This window comes from Simochromis diagramma, unplaced genomic scaffold, assembly GCF_900408965.1.
Source record: "Simochromis diagramma unplaced genomic scaffold, fSimDia1.1 OVJJ01000344.1, whole genome shotgun sequence".
Taxonomy (NCBI): domain Eukaryota; kingdom Metazoa; phylum Chordata; class Actinopteri; order Cichliformes; family Cichlidae; genus Simochromis; species Simochromis diagramma.
The window spans coordinates 8,358,472-8,374,399 of NW_024387375.1; the positions used below are offsets into that span (position 1 = coordinate 8,358,472).

Sequence of the window (15,928 nt, forward strand, 5' to 3'; positions counted from 1 at the left end):
TGGTAATTCTTTGTTTTTACATTCATTGGGCCCCAATATGTCCAAATATCAAAGAGAAACTAAAAATGCATGCCGTGGAAGAGTTCGGGTCTTAGGAGGTTAAATGATCTGAAGCACTTCTATGCACAAGGAAACAGAAAAGTTGCAGTGAGTGCAGTGCAGGTTAGGAGAGTGCATCTTAACCCCATAAGCCTTATTTTAGTGCTCGTAGTGTAAAAATCAATCAATCATGTATCAGTATTCGGGTATTTGATGGTGGTGCCCTAAACGTGTGCTTTCAGCACCACCACTTTAAATGAACCCCTCTGTTCCCTCTAAATGTAGTAGAAACTACTCAGGCAGGCCAGTGGCATGTGTAAAGGGAGAATGAATGAACATTGAGTAAAACCACCTTCTCCTGACATCCTTTGTGGGCAATTTATTTTTGTAAGCATCTTTGTAATGGAGCATTTTCTTTGTTTGTTTTTATGATGTAAACACATTTAAGGTGTTATTTGCCATCTGAGTGACTTTTATTATAAAACAACTGAAAATGTGTGACATTGAGATTTCAATAAAAACATCTATTAAACAGAGAATATATTTACAAAAGTGAAACAATCTCAGTTCATTTTTTTTACCCTCATAAGAAAAGGAACAAAGAATGCTGAATAAGCTTTCACTGGATCTCAAATTGATCACATGGGCATCTTTTCACCGACTTTCACGACTTATAAGGAAGACAAAGGCTTCCTTCATCATCTCCTGTAAGACCTACTGCAATAGATTCTGACAAAAGGGTGACCGTCAGTACGTGTGTGTTTGTTCGTACGCGCCCCATCGTTGTGTACGGCGAGTTTTGTGTGTTAGTGTTCGACCATCTTTAAAAAGCTCTTGTGTCTGGCTGAATAGAAGGAAGTGGCTCTGACTTCCCCAGGAAATGGGAAGAGGAAACCCGGGGGCTTCGACCTCTCTGGCTACGCTGGAGCCACAAGACGACTCACCGGACAGAAAGAGAGAGGGAAGGGTGGAGGGAAGGGTGGAGGGTAGGCTGAGAGATAGGTACTGCCCCTCGTTTTTCTCCCCTCGAGTTGAGACAAAGACAAGTTGGGAGCAGAAATAAAGACGGGAATATATTTGTCCCTGGTTGTGCTTTCAGATTGGAGATGAAGCTTCTCCTCAGAGCTCTCAGTGCTCTGCTCTGCTTCTCGCTGGCCTGCGCTCACACTCTGGATCCTGCTGGGAAGAACGTCTGCCAGAATATAAGGTAAACTCCAGCTTTTCCTTCACTCGCACATACTGGCTTTTGAGTCTTAAGTGGCAACAGCGGGTTACCGAATTAAAGTTTTTGGCGGCCTTCGTCTGGCTTTGAGTTCTTGTGATGAATATTAGTGCCATGAGATTGTACTGTTGGCTTGTGGGTTGTGTGGCCCGTCCTTCTTTAGGATGACATGGCTGAATGCAGGCACTGGAGTGTTTTTTCTACTAAGGTTTCAGATTTATCAAGCTGATTTGATGATGTCTGTAATTCTTAGGGATCCCTCTAACCTGTTCTGTTGCCTTGGATGGCGCCAGGAGGGAAAAGAGTGCACAATACGTAAGTTCTAGTATTCTAATGATTATTATTCCTATGCTGTTACCACTTCTACATTGGCTTTGTTTTCTCTTTGTGTTTGTGTGCAGCTGTATGTGAGGGTGAGCAGGCCTGTTTGAAGGGTGAGATCTGTTTATATCCTGGATTATGTCGCTGCCCACCTGGCTACTATGGTGCTGAGTGCAAAACCAGTGAGTTAAAACGTCCATTCGTTGTAGAAGAAAGAAGAAAAATAACAATATAAAAACATTATAGTGATAATAATTACTATATTTTAGTCTAGTAATAGCTCTTTATGTACTCACTGGTGTGTTGTTTCTAGACTGTCCTCTTGAGTTCTGGGGTCCAGACTGCCGTCAGATATGTAAGTGCTATCCTAACGGGCGCTGTCATCCAACCAGTGGCGAGTGCACCTGCCACCCACTCCGCTGGGGCCCACTATGCAAGCAAACCTGCAGGTGTTCCCGGCACGGGCGCTGCCACCCCATCCACGGAAACTGCACCTGCGACACCAGCTATTCAGGTTCAACCTGTGCCAAACCGTGCCAGTGTGATATCGGTGGGTCTGTAGGCCCCAGCTGTGACCAGCAGACAGGCAAGTGTCAGTGCCACAAGGGGCACTGGGGGATGAGGTGTACAAACCCGTGCGACTGTAACCAGTCCCCATGTAATCAGCGCAATGGTGTGTGCGAGTGCAAGCCTGGCATGTGGGGAACCAGCTGTGACCAGAGTTGTAAATGTAACCTCAAACACAGCAGCTGTGACGTAATGAGTGGGACGTGTCTGTGCCACCCAGGATACAAGGGCGTCTTCTGCAACCAGCCCTGTGAAGCAGGAAAGTATGGCATTGACTGTAAAAGGAGGTAGGTTTCAATGTGTGTGTGCCTGTGTCTCTGTTTGTTTGTGTGTATATCATGTTTACATATCTTTGCGGGGACCAAATATTGAAAGCTTGCTATACTTGTGGGGACCAACAACCCCTATGAGGACGAAAAACCCGTCCCCGTGTGTTCGAAGGCATTTGTGAGACTTAAAATGTGGATTTAGTGTCAGGGTTAGGGGTAGGCATTCATTTCTGATGGTTAGGGTAAGTAGCTAGGGAAAGCATTATATCAATTAGATGTCCCCACAATGATATAAAAACACGACTGTGTGTGTGTGGAAAGAAAGGTGGATACACGTGAATGTGTGTGTTCTCACTGCTGAACTTTATCCCTTGTCTTCAGTTGTGGTCACTGTAAAGACAACCAGCTTTGCTCTCTGATCGATGGCACATGTGCAGCCTGTGAGCCGGGCTGGAACGGTACGCGATGCGACCGCCCATGTTCATCTGGTTTCCATGGTGATGGCTGCAAAGAAGGGTGTCCACGATGCAGGAACAATGAACCCTGTGACCCAAAAACTGGGTTGTGTCAGAGCTGTGATCCCGGATGGACTGGACCCAGGTGCGCGCGCATATTTTGGGGAAACATTAGCAACAATACATAAAAATTTACACTATTTACAACTAACTGCTTTACAAAGTACATTACGAGTCATTATTTTCCACCTTTTTTTGGTGCGTTTTTACACTTTGACATAATCAAAGCAATTAATAGGTAAAAGGAAAGAAGTAGCTTTCCAATTAAAACCTTATTTCCAAAAAAGTAGGACGCGTGTAAAATGATGAAATGATTTGCAGATCTCATAAACTCGCATTTTAGTCACAGTAGAACATAGAAAATGCAATTTAAAGGAAAATATTTACACATTTTTGATTTGATGGTAGCAACACATCTCAAAAATGTTACGAAAGGGTCACGTTTACGGCTTTGTAGCATCCCTCATGTCTGTTTTTAATGCAGTGCTGTCTGAAGGCCCGAAGATCACGGGTTTTGATTTTTGGTAGTGTCCCTTGCACACAGAGATTTCTACAGATTCTGTATTGTAGATAAAAATTAGTCAAAGCTGAAGTTGTTCCACAAGTTAATGGCTCAATTTTTTGAACCTCTGTCCATCTTTACTTCTGAGTTTTTTGGGAATTGGGGTTCTAAATATACAGAAATGCTAAAATGTAATAACTGGCTACTTAATCACTGTGTTATTTAAAAAAAAAAAGAAGAATAAAAATGATCAGCGGCCTGCACCTCACTGGTCTTAGGAAGCATCCTGTGATCAGTGTGGTTCATATGCTTTAGCTCAAACTGAAAAATCAATCAATCAGTAAATTGTCTGTCTGTCACAGATTATAGTTATTTTTGTCAGAAGCTCCATTGTCATCCTGTGGTGTGATCTGGGGAGTGAAAACACTTCCGTACTTGTGCATACAGCTGTTCGTGGGAGGCTCTGACATCCGTGAGTTGGCTGTCAAAGCGCATTTCGCTGACTAGAGACATAATCAGAAAGTCAGACCCAGAAGACAAGAGATGATTTGAGTTTAACAAAAAGAGATGAATCTGCTAAAAAGTCCAAGTTATTCACTGCTTACAACTGTACTGCAGTCTCTTGAACATGACGGATTCAAAGAGTTGCTTGGAAGAGTTAAAACTTATGGATTAAGTTGCCTAAAGATGCAAAATTAATAAAATGATCCATGTGGTAAAACATGAGCACTGCTTATGACACTTAAGCTCAAAAACAGTCTGCTTATAGAGGATGGAAAGTTTGTACCACCAACAGTGTAAGTGTGTTAGTAATCTCTGTCCTCGTTTTTCTGTCCTCGTCCAGGTGTCAGGAGCGCTGCCTTAACGGGAGGTTTGGAGACGCCTGCCTCTTGACGTGTAGTCCTTGTTTTCATGGCAACTGCCATCATGTGACAGGAAAATGTGTCTGTGCGCCAGGCTTCCAGGGAGAGAGGTGAGAAAATTAAAGCATTGCTTACTGTTGGATAAACTTACTGTTGCAGATGCAGCTTTTATCAAAGGTTAGGATTTAGATTTTAAATAGTTAAACTGCACTCCCAGATCAGTTAAAGACTGTGTTTAACTGACAATCGAGCAATTTAGAAACTTACAATTAACCTAATTAGTTTTGGGATGTTCCAAAAGGTGGTAGCATTGCAGAAGTTTTCTAGTCACACCAACCATGGTAAAAAAAAATGACACTAACTACCTTCATGACTTGGATGTCCTTTACATTATCCAACCATATATTGCCCACTGGTGTAATCGCAGTCAAGGTTTCAACTAATAAAACTACATTGAACTCTTTTCAAGAAGCCTTCAAATTGTAATTTTTTTCTGATTTCACTCTTTCTCTTGCCCTGAGTGTATGATCTGAGGTTAGTAGGTTAAAACATGGAAAACGTGGCCCCCTTAACTTTCTTCTCTGTGATGCTTGTACGTCATCGTTATGTGTTCACCCAGTACTAAAATAAAATCTTGATTTAACTTTCTTACTCACTGTGACTCATGGATGTTTCCAGCTGTAACAACAGCTGCCCTGCCCTCCGGTTTGGCTTCAACTGTTCTTCTGTCTGCGACTGTGGTGAGGGGGTGGCCTGCGACTCTGTGACTGGAGCCTGTCCTAACAGTACGTCCATCCATCCACTCAGTTATCTGTCAGTTTTGTGTATAAATGTGTACATTAGTGTGTCTTGTACTTTCCTTTACATGTTTGTGTGTGTGTGTTTGAATGACAGGTTACAGAGGTGCTGTGCTTGCGGGTGTGCTGGTTCCTTTGCTCCTGTTGCTTCTTGCTGTAGTTTGCTGCTGCTTGTGTTGTGGAGGACGCCCGGCTGGTGACAGAGACAAAGACAGGTCAGCAGCTACTTTTCTTTTAGGCATTTTATCTTCACTTTGCATAGACGGTAAAACATGGAAAGCAGGCTACGTTTATCATTCTATATAACTTCACATGATTTCTTTTGGTCGTAGTACAACTGTTGCTGATGGCGGCTTCTTGGTTCGGATGAAGTATCACGTTTATAGCGTCCTGGCAAACATTGGCGCTGCCCTGCCGTGTATCTCTGCCTGGTCCTCTGGCCTGCCTCGTGTCACCGGTCAGTCTTGCCACTCACAGTGCTCACAGTGTAATGCAACTATTGTATACAAACTTCATAAAAGTACAAAAAAGACTATTTTATTCATCATTAAGATTTGAATTCTTTTAAAACGTCTACTGTGTGCATGAATTATGACCAGAAGCTGTGATATTTAGTTCTATTATTATTATTCTTTTTAAATTAATCTGCTTTCTATGTCTCATGTAAACACACACAGTGTCACACCATGACCCTGAGCTGACCTTCAACCACAGCTTCATTGAGCCTCCTTCCTCTGGCTGGGTGACGGAGGGATCGTCCTTCGACAGCGATGAGGAGACGGGAGAGGCTCTTTACTGCGTCCCTCCAATGGAAGGTAGGGGCAAAAATAAAGTTCACCAGTTAACAAAGTTTATAGTGCCCTCCTTTGGTGCAAGGTAGAACTGCCACTTTTAAAAACTCTTTCTGGCACTGGTTGATGTTTTGCTCTGTTTCTGTTAGACATCCCGGCTGTGGCGGGCGGTGAGTTCCAGGAGATGAGCTCAAAGTGTAACATGTTCTTAGACCCATCGGGCTTCAGCAGCGAGGACATCTCCTCACCCTTTAACATCCCTCGCACCTCCAGCATTGCCAAGGCCAAGCGGCCATCCGTCTCATTTGCAGAAGGCACCCGCTTCAGCCCCAAAGAGAGGCGTGGCTCTGCTCAGGACCCTTGTGCTCTCCCTCGCAGCAAACCCAAATCATCCTGGGGGGTTTTGATGCTATCGGCCCTGCAAAGTCAGGGAAGCACAGCTAGAACTGGGGAGGGGAACGGACTTGAGGGCGAGAAGGAGAAAGATGGAGTGGATGTGACCGACAGTCAGGAGTTAAACTGTGAGGAGGCTGACCAGGAAGTAGACAGAACCCCATCAAGGTCCACCCTGCAGGTTCCTGGAGCATCAGGACGGAGGCGGACTATGTCTAACACAGCTGCTCATAAAGGGACATCGTCCGCCTCTGATGCTCAAGAAGGGGGCTCTCATAAGGTCACCACTGTGTATGTGACGGTGGGTAAGGCGGGTAAGCCCATCACAAAAACAGAGCCGAGCTCTGAGGGCCCCGTTCAGGCGATGCTGCGAAGACTGGGCAGCCTCCAGAGGCAAAAAGAGCAGGAGTCTGGCAGGCCTAAGCCGAAGGGGAGTGAAGGCATCATCAAACCACCCAGGAAGAAGCTGGGAGCTCGGGCGGCTGTTTGGGAGCAGGGAGGACCGTCTACAAGGGAGGCTGGAGTTTGTAAGCCAATCAGGAGGAAGCACTCCTCCCACAACTCCTCTGATGCAGCTGGATCGAATGGCACACTGCCAACAGAGAGTGGCACTCCAAAACGTCCGCTGTCGTCCATTTTAAAGAGCGTCCCTGAAGTGGCGTCAGCCGACTCTGGGTCTAATCTGCGGGCCGAAGGAGACGAAAGGCAGCACGCTGCCCCGCATCATGAAGAACAAATTGAGAGCTCCTACCGGACTCTGAGACCCGTGGGAGATGGCGCAAGCCCCATTGAAATCATCACCAACGAAGGAGCGGCGGTCAGTGTGACTGATGAACCCTGGTACGAAAATGTCCAGATCAAAAACTCGTGACCTCTGAGAAAACGGGTCAGCAGGACTGATCGAAAAACAGCCGCATGTTTGTTATCCTGCAGTTATAACTGAACAATGGGGAAAGCTTCTCTGAGAGATTTGTGCAGCTGCAGCTCACATGACTGAAATGACAGAGAAATTGTGATTTTAAAAATAGCAACCGTTAATGAAATTTCAAGCAACAGATGGAACAAGAAAATAGGGTGTTTTCTAACAAGAACGCTACACAGTCCGTTGTTGCCTTGGTGTTGTTCCCACACTGTAACCCATGTTTCCCCAGTACCATGACCCTGAACCAACCGATCATGCTGTTATGAATTTTTATCTTTGCAACTTAGTTTTTCTTCAGGCCTTTTCAATACTCACTAAACATATTTTCTCTAAACCTGTAACCAAGTGTTTCTGGTTTAACCTAAAAACAACTGCAACTGAAAACTGAAACTACTCTTTTTAGTATTATTTTAATCTAAGCCTAAAAATCAAAATATTTACTTTTACGTTAGCACAAACTTACAGTCTCGTGGGTGAAAGTCCTGCATTTAGACTTTCATTAGCCAACAGCTTTAGGAGCAACATCAGCTGGGTCCTGGGTTTGAATCCATTGGCTGTTTTGGGGCCTTTCTGTTCTCTCTGGGTACTCTGAGTCCCTCCCGCAGCCCAAAGGCATGTATGTTAGATTAATTAGTGAATCTAAATAGGCTGAAAGTGTGAATGTGAATGTGTGACGATCCATGGGATTGGCTCCAGCACCCCCATGATGGATGGATGGACAGATGTAATATCTGCACCTATTGTGCTTATATAGTCAGAAAGGATAAATGGAAGTAAAGAGTGGAAGTTTGTGGAAAAAGAAGCAGTGATGAACATCTGGGTGGGTTCCCAGAAGATAATAAAATGAGTGTGATGAACTTTTTGATTGATTTGATTGATTCAGTTAAGTGTGAGGAAAGGATCTGAGTCTGCTGCTCTGTGGATATTTTATTAGTCTTGGATGAAACTCAGGTAAGAACAGGCTGTAACAGATTGTAGTCGCGATTCACTCAGAATCAGTACATGCTTTACACATGAGGGAAAAGCCCGGCAGGGTTGTTTATTCTATCGTATAAATCAGTCAGAGAACTGGAATTGTAAAAATGTTTGTACTTCTGTGACCCAATGTTAAAGTTTCCTGCGAGTCCACAGCGCACGAACACTGCTGTGGGGTTAGAAACACATTGCTGCCCTGCTTGTGACCACTGGTGAATTAAACCTCCCCTGAAGTCTGTGTTAATATTTTATAGTATTATTATTTCACTGTATAAACATGACCGTGATTAATAAAAAGACAATAAACACTTTGGCTTTTGTAGATACATTATTCAGAATACACAGTAATGAATACAGTAATAATTGCAGATTAATTATCATTAACAGAGTTTAGCTTTCAGACGGATAAACGTTGCTGTCTCTGGGTCTCTCTGTTAAATGTGTTTTTCACTTTAGCTGCGTTTAATAAAGCTGACTGAAAGTCAGCCAGCTGAACTTTGGCCCTAAGCTGCATGTGGACTCTCACCGATACACCAATATTTGCTGAAGTCAGCTAGCTGTGTGTTACACTGCGCATGTTCGACACTTTTAACCCCTACCACTGCCTACTGCAGTAAAAACAACAGCTCTATTACACGCTAACTGGGTTACACTGATCAAAATAACAAACTAAAATTCTGGAAACTACTTCTTCTCTGCTCCAGGGGTGTCCGAACAGCCGAGCCAGTACTTGGCGATGGATCTGGGGTATGGAGGAACAGCAGGATCAACTCTCTTAGTCCTGATATCCACTCTGTAGTATTTATCTAGAAAACACAAAAACTCACTCAACACATGCTTACCAGTCACAGTTAGTATTCATATTGTCTGCTTTGTACACATACTATACTATTATTATAGTGTGTGGAGTAGTGGTTAAACAAAAACCAGAATGACACTGAATATGACGTAAAGATTACAAACAGAAATGCACTTGGAGTAAAGTATAAAACAGAAACAATGTTAGGCATCTGTTTTTTGCTGTATGAACTATATACAGCATTAAAATGTAATGAAACTAGTGTGTGGTGAGAGAGAGCCGAGCACGTTAGTTCCTGTTGCCTCCCCCAGCTGTCTGCCGTCTACAGCTGTGACTCAGCTCTTAGTTTATGTGCCAGCAGTGTGAAGACCAAACACACAATATTTGAACAATGATAAATTCATCATTGTTATTTAGTCATTTAACCATTATTGTACTAGCCTTCATAAGCATTGCTGTTAATAACGGCCCTGCTTTTGCTGTGGGGGATTATGAGCATGAGATATTCTTTTTCTTTAACATCCTCATCTTCCTTAAAATGGATTTGATTTGATTACAGTTCCCAGGAAACCTTGAAATAAAGACAATAACTCATGGGATATGCCTTTTCTCTTTCCTTCTGCTCTAGCTGACTTTGTAATGATTAATGTACACTCACTGATAACTTCATTAGTTAGGGGTAGAATGGTGAAGAAAGGTGATTTAGGTTCTTTTTGACTGTCACATGGTTGTTAGTCACCTCAAGGTGCTTTAAATTGTACAGACCCTACAGCAAAACACAGAAAACCCCCAAAATTAGACAGCCCCCAGTGAGGAAGCATTTGGTAACAGTGGGAAGGAAAAACTCAATTTTAACAGGAAGAAACCTCTGGCAGAACCAGGCTCAGGGAGGGGCAGCCCTCTGCCACAAACAGATGGAGTGTTGGAGTGTGGAAGTGGCATTTTCTGTGTGAAATGCTTTGTTAATGTCAGCGGAAAGAGGAGAATAGCCAAAGTGCTTCGAGCTGATTGGAAGACAACAGGTAACTCAAAAAAGGCACTCTTTACAGCCAAGGTATGCAGAAGAGCATCACTGAACGCTCAGCCCTTTGAAGCAGATGAACTACTGCAGCAGAAGACCGCACTGGATGCCACTTCAGCCAGCTAAAAACAGGAAACTGAGGCTAATAGAAGCTTGGGTAAACGTTGCCTCGTCTGAAACATTCAGATAGCCGGGTCAGAATTTGTTGTAAAAAAACAACATGGATCCATCCTGCCTTTTCCCAGCAGTTCAGGGTGGTGGTGGTGGTGTCTTCGCTTACTTCAGGCCTCTCAAACACCGCCTACCTGAGTATTAATGCTGACCATGTCCATCCCTTTATGGCCACAGCAAACCCATCTTCTGATTGCTGGTTCCAGCAGGATAGCAGACCATGCCACAAAGCTCAGATCATTTCAAACTTGTTCCTTAAATATAACAACGAGTTCACTGCACTCAAATGACCACAGCCACGAGATCTCCAGGAGAGAACCTTTGGGATGTGGTGGATGTGCAGCCGATAAAAACTGCAGCAACTGTGTGATGCTATCATGTCAACATGGACTGAAATCTACAAACTGTTGCTTAATTTAACAAAGAAAATGTTAAACTGCACTTTTTAAATGCAATGCTTTGCTGCTTTTCTAATTTATATTACTATGAATTACAAAATAACCAATTAACCACATGTTGTAAGGCAGTGGAAATGAATGATTGAATACATTTTCAGAAACATTGTTTGATACGGTGCGTCCCATTCTGAATCTGTTACCTTCTTTGAAGAAGTAGACGGTCTGTATGGGCATCTCCCTTTGGAAGTCGTAGCCGTATCGGTCATCTCTGGAGTCATAGTTGCCTCTGTTGTTCTGGCCATAACGATCTCTCCATCTGTCCTGGTCCCAGTCTTGATCCCACCGTCTGTCCCAGCCTTGTCCCAGCCTCTCTGCCATTTCCATCCTCCTCTCTGCCAGTCTCATACCCATTTCCATCCCTCTTTCAGCAAATTCCCGCCCCATGTTCATTCCCTGCTCAGCAAAGGAGCCCCAGGAGGGTGAACGATTTTGTCTCCGCCGACCCCACTGCTGGTTCCACTGCTGGTTCCACTGCTGGTCCCACTGCTGGTCCCACTGCTGGCCTTGCTGGCTGTTGTAGCGGCGTCGCGTCGACCTCCAAGGACTGATGTAGATTCTGCCCGCCATGGCAGCATCCACTGGAGACCTGAGGCCCTTCCAGTCCTTGTTAATAAAGTGGTGCTTACTATGATGCTGAGGCACTGCAGAAGATTAAAAATAAGTTAAACCACACACACGTGTGACTCCTGTCTGCACAAATAGGTCTATAACTGCACAACTCACGGTCAGAGAAGAGCTCGCCGAAGAAACGCTCATAGTTGTTGTAGTACACATCAGTGTAGCGCCTGAAGGGAGTGGACGGAGAGCTCTCAGACATTTTGATGCACTCCTCATGAGACGGCTGGTGCAAAAACTCATACACATAATACTGGTCACCTGCAGAAAGGATGGTATGATGAGCCACTGATGTTCAGTACTACAGGAACAGCTGGAGATGTATGCAAACCAAAGCATCTGGTTGTACCTTTGAAAAAATAGACCTTCTCTTTTCCGTGGTGGCTGTGGGCAGGAAGGGCAAACGCTGCGTCCACATGATCGGGAATCCGGTCAAAGCCAACGTTTATGTATCGGGGATAGTCATCATCCAGCACGCCATTGTCAAACCTCCAGTACTTGTTTCCCTACATGGGTAAACATCAAATTTGTAGTAGATTAGCTTTTTAAAAATACTTTTAAACCTAAACTATGACATAATGTTTCCAATATTGGCTTTGCCCTTTATAAGGCAGTCATTGAAATACATGGAAATGGAAAATTTGAGTGTTATTGGAGGACATTAAAAAAGCAAACTTTTTTCAAAGTTTTTTTTACTTTTTTATAGTGCAAAGTCACTGAAGTTATCATATATGGTTCCTCACACATTTAGAGCATTTTTTTCTACAAAAGACTATAAGAATAAAATACATATTTAAAGGAGGATTTATTTTTGAACATTTTCCTTGTTTCACACTGGCAATTTTCATAAATATAACACACATATCAGAGTGCAGCCCTGCCAACCCCTGTTAGTTTTAATGCTTTAACCACAAGTGTGGGAGTAGGCATGGGGGAAAAGCCAATTTCCTAAATTCAGGAAGAATTTGATTGGAAGTTTAAAATGTTCCAGGCCTTTAATGATTGGTCAGATGCAATAATGTCACATAAGCTGATCTTTGCTGATTAGCTGGGAGAAATCCATGTGTTTCTACAACCTCCCAGTGAGTCACGAGGAGGCCAATTTTCATGTCCACTTAAGTCACCAAATATGGTTCCTCGCCCAACAGTACTTTATTGTTGTGTTGAATTATCTTTTTTTTTCTATTGTTGAATTATTATTTTTGTTCTCTTAGAGCATTTGATTTCTTTGGAGAGTTGCAAACAATTAAAGTGACCAAAATTATAAAGATAATTGGATTTGATTTGTTTTGGTTCCACCTTAAAGATGTAGGTCTTCCCCTGACAGTTGATGCGGGTGAACGCAGCATCAATGGACCCGCTGATGCCCCACACATCCTTAATGAGCTTTGGATAACCAGGGAGCACTGCCTTCTGGTCAAGTTCAAAGAAGTACTCCCCTGGAAAACAAAGCCAGAGCGATCATGCTGTTTTATTTGTTACTTTCAAACATGAGCGAGACCATGACAGAGCCTGAAAGGTTGTCTTGTAACAGATGAATTCACTCACTGACCTCTGAAAGCATAGATGGAGCCATTTTTGATCTGCATGAAGGCGTCAAAAGGTCTGCCACTGCAGACCTCAGCATCTGGATCAGGGGCCACGGTGGTGGCTGTTGTGGCAGGAACTGTGGTCACCTCGGTTGCTGCGCTGGTCGTGATGGAGTCCTCCAATGTGTGGGTGTCTGGGTGTGTCGCACGTGTCGGCGGGATGTTAGAGACTCTCAGTCTGGTCGGTCTCGTCATTTCCAGCGTGGTCTCAGGGCGTTCTTGCGCTCTGGGATTGAAGTCCGGCGGTTGTGTAGGCCTCAGCTGGTTGCGTGCTGAACGACGTGTGGGCTGAGGCGTGCTCTCAGATTGCCCATCGTAATAATCATCTTCTGCAAACTGAAATGTGTCTCCGCGAGCTGAGGGGGGTGTGAGAGAAATGTCAACATCCATTTTTGACCTGTGAGTTCTTAACAGAATGAATGAACCAATGAGCAGAGAGGTTTCTTACTCATCATATTGCAGGTGGATTCAAAGTCAGAGCAGCAGCTTTTGTAGTACTTGCACATGGAGTCACACTGGCACTTCTTCCGGGCGTCAAAGCCATTTTCGCAGCGGTCCAAACATGACTCTGGAGATAAAACAACATGCTTCAGTCATTCCCTCTCTCCGCTGTTTGTACCTCAGAACAAAATTCATTTCCTCCTTTGGTTAATAAACGTAAATTTGATTACAGCTCCCATGAGGCTTTGACTGCATGCCAGCGGCACAGACTCATGGGATATGGAAAACTCAATCTTACAGTGAATTAGGCAATTGTTACCGAAACGTAACACAATATATTAAAAGACAGTTGTAATAATTCAAAATGATTACAGTTTTGTAGATTTAACAAAGTGCTCTAAAGACTTTACTCATTTTTCCACATATTTAACAACATTTTGGAAACAAAATAATTAATTTATTATGAAAATAATCAAATGAATTGTTTTTTATTAGCTGTACTGACAATAATAAATATGTCTACTTGTTAAGCAAATTGTTTGCTAGTGCCTCAAAGTTTATGCGTCAGACATTTTAATACAACAGTTAATGAACATAATTCAACTTTTACCACCCAAACTTGTACGCAATGGGTCCCAAATCAGATCTGAAGCAGGGTCCTGAACAGAGCACAAAGCTACTCTATGTTTCTCACAACGAAGTCTTCATGAAGTCAAAAGTAGATTTTGTTAGACTCACCGTCTGAAGCCAAAGTGTCGGCGAGCAGAGTGAGCAGCAGCACGGCCCACAGGTCCATGTTGCCTCCTCTGTGTCCGAGGACAGACTGAGGAAATAATGAAGGCCTGTGTGCTCCCTATCATTGGAAGCATGTGCCAGTCACCCCACCTCCTCATTCACTTGAACCTTATTTGCAGACTTCTGTCTACTCGGACAAATAAACACAGACTGAGAGGGGGAAAAGATCAATGGGGTGGGTGTGGGGATTACTGTTTGACATCTGACCAAAGATGTTTGTACATTTTAACAGAGGTGGGACCAAGTCATTGTTTTGCAAGTCTCAAGTAAGTCTCAAGTCTTTATCCTCAAGTCTCAAGTCAAGTCTCAAGTAATGTCAGGCAAGTCAGAGTCGAGTCTCAAGTCACTGGTGTAAAAGTCCAAGTAAAGTCACAAGTCTGAAATTTTGAATTTCAAGTCCTTTCGAGTCTTTAAAAAAAAAACGAAAAAAAGCATGTTGCAGTTATGCTAAATGTAAATATTAGACCATGTAATTTTTAAATCTGTGTTTTTCTCAACACATGACAAAATAGTGAACTTAGAAAATATACACAAATTGTGAAATTGCACCTCTTTAAAATGCAGCTCAATTAAACCTAGCTCCAAGAATAATTTTCACCGACAGTTCTGAGATAAGCTGCATGTTATTCTTGGATGCGGTTGTAGGACTGGCTTTAAAATCACATGACAAAAATATCATACATAAATAAATGATATTTTTTTTAAAATATCATTTAAAAAAAAAACTGCATCACCAACGTAGCCTGGAAAACATTTGCTAGTTAGATGAAGTCAGCTATCTCATCGTAGCATATTTATATGCATATTTATAATTACACGGTTCTTGGAGTGAGTGCATACACTCATGAAGTTTAGTAACTTCAGGTCACTGCAACAAGCCCAGGTACAGTTTACCGACGGATGGGTGCAGGACCTTGAAATGCACCGTGTAGAAAGTAAAGACCATCGTACGTATCATAAGTTTACCAGTCTCACAAATCGTCGTCATAAATACACATTCGTTAACCGTTTATTAATAGGACCTTTGAGCTCAAGGGTAATTAATTAGTAGTGGAAATAATTTCTGGTACCCATTACAGAAATGTAGCAGTGACAATAATACTGTATGCTGTAATCGTACTGGGCAATTAGTGATACAAAACAACTGTTTTATCCTGTGAATAAAAGTATATGTTTTTGTCAATGTACCATAATAACAGAAGCGAAACGCAATATTGTGTCAGGACAATTCACTATTTATGCACAATAAACAAAGGAGCATAGCGCGACCATTTCTGTTCAGCGCCAGACTTGCTTGTAACCTATATCACCAATTATGTTATGAAAATGACGCATTAACTACAACAGCAGACTGACCTTTGTGGAAATGCTTGGAGCAGACTAACCTGTGAGCTGGAGTGTTCTGGGACGTTATATTTGGTCTTTGAATGGCTGCAATCCAGTCGCGTCTTTGTTACTTCGGAAAAATGGCTCGAACAATTTCTCTTCAACGACGTAATCCGATAACAACCGATCTCTTTACCCGTCGGCTTCCCGTGGCTGTCATGCGACCGGCTATTGCAGTTAATAATACAACAGCTTCTTGACATTTTTGTGTTTCTTTTTATCGCTGTGTAACTGATTTTAATTGAAAGCCTGCGTGCGCTAGTACCACTTGCCACGAGTTCCCAGAATCCTTTGCGGTTCTACCCGTGAATGACGTCACATTTTCAATCTCTATATAATATGCATGTTAAATTTTATATTTGGGGTAAAATATCAAGTCTTTTCAAGTAAACCGGTTCAAGTCCAATTCAAGTCCCAAGTCATTGGTGTAAAAGTCCAAGTCAAGTCACAAGTCTTAGAACATTTTTTCAAGTCAAG

General features: G+C 42.9%; 2 protein-coding genes across 2 annotated transcripts; one reads left to right on the forward strand and one right to left on the reverse strand.

Moving 5' to 3' along the window:
- The first annotated feature begins 3 nt into the window (after positions 1-3).
- scarf1 (scavenger receptor class F, member 1) lies at positions 4-8,484 on the forward strand. Its single transcript, XM_040008518.1, has 12 exons — positions 4-1,041; positions 1,139-1,246; positions 1,515-1,576; positions 1,663-1,764; positions 1,896-2,436; positions 2,800-3,018; positions 4,280-4,408; positions 4,977-5,083; positions 5,193-5,310; positions 5,428-5,552; positions 5,773-5,910; positions 6,036-8,484. Exons 1-12 carry the CDS (start codon positions 920-922, stop codon positions 7,148-7,150), a joined length of 2,886 nt encoding a protein of 961 aa, XP_039864452.1. The 5' UTR covers positions 4-919; the 3' UTR covers positions 7,151-8,484.
- vtna (vitronectin a) lies at positions 8,116-14,142 on the reverse strand. The gene is made up of 8 exons (XM_040008521.1): positions 14,009-14,142; positions 13,278-13,397; positions 12,793-13,185; positions 12,540-12,679; positions 11,590-11,746; positions 11,349-11,501; positions 10,766-11,266; positions 8,116-8,982 (listed from the first exon to the last, which is right to left on the reverse strand). Exons 1-8 carry the CDS (start codon positions 14,064-14,066, stop codon positions 8,861-8,863), a joined length of 1,644 nt encoding a protein of 547 aa, XP_039864455.1. The 5' UTR covers positions 14,067-14,142; the 3' UTR covers positions 8,116-8,860.
- Positions 14,143-15,928: the final 1,786 nt, after the last annotated feature.

Coding starts and splice junctions, on each gene's coding strand:
- scarf1 (XM_040008518.1), top strand. CDS start 920: ATGGGAAGAGGAAACCCGGGGGCTTCGACCTCTCTGGCTACGCTGGAG. Junction 1,247..1,514: donor AACGTCTGCCAGAATATAAG/GTAAACTCCAGC, acceptor TGTAATTCTTAG/GGATCCCTCTAACCTGTTCT. Junction 3,019..4,279: donor CCCGGATGGACTGGACCCAG/GTGCGCGCGCAT, acceptor GTCCTCGTCCAG/GTGTCAGGAGCGCTGCCTTA.
- vtna (XM_040008521.1), bottom strand. CDS start 14,066: ATGGACCTGTGGGCCGTGCTGCTGCTCACTCTGCTCGCCGACACTTTG. Junction 11,747..12,539: donor GGAAGACCTACATCTTTAAG/GTGGAACCAAAA, acceptor TTACCCATGTAG/GGAAACAAGTACTGGAGGTT. Junction 8,983..10,765: donor CGTCTACTTCTTCAAAGAAG/GTAACAGATTCA, acceptor TGTGTTTTCTAG/ATAAATACTACAGAGTGGAT.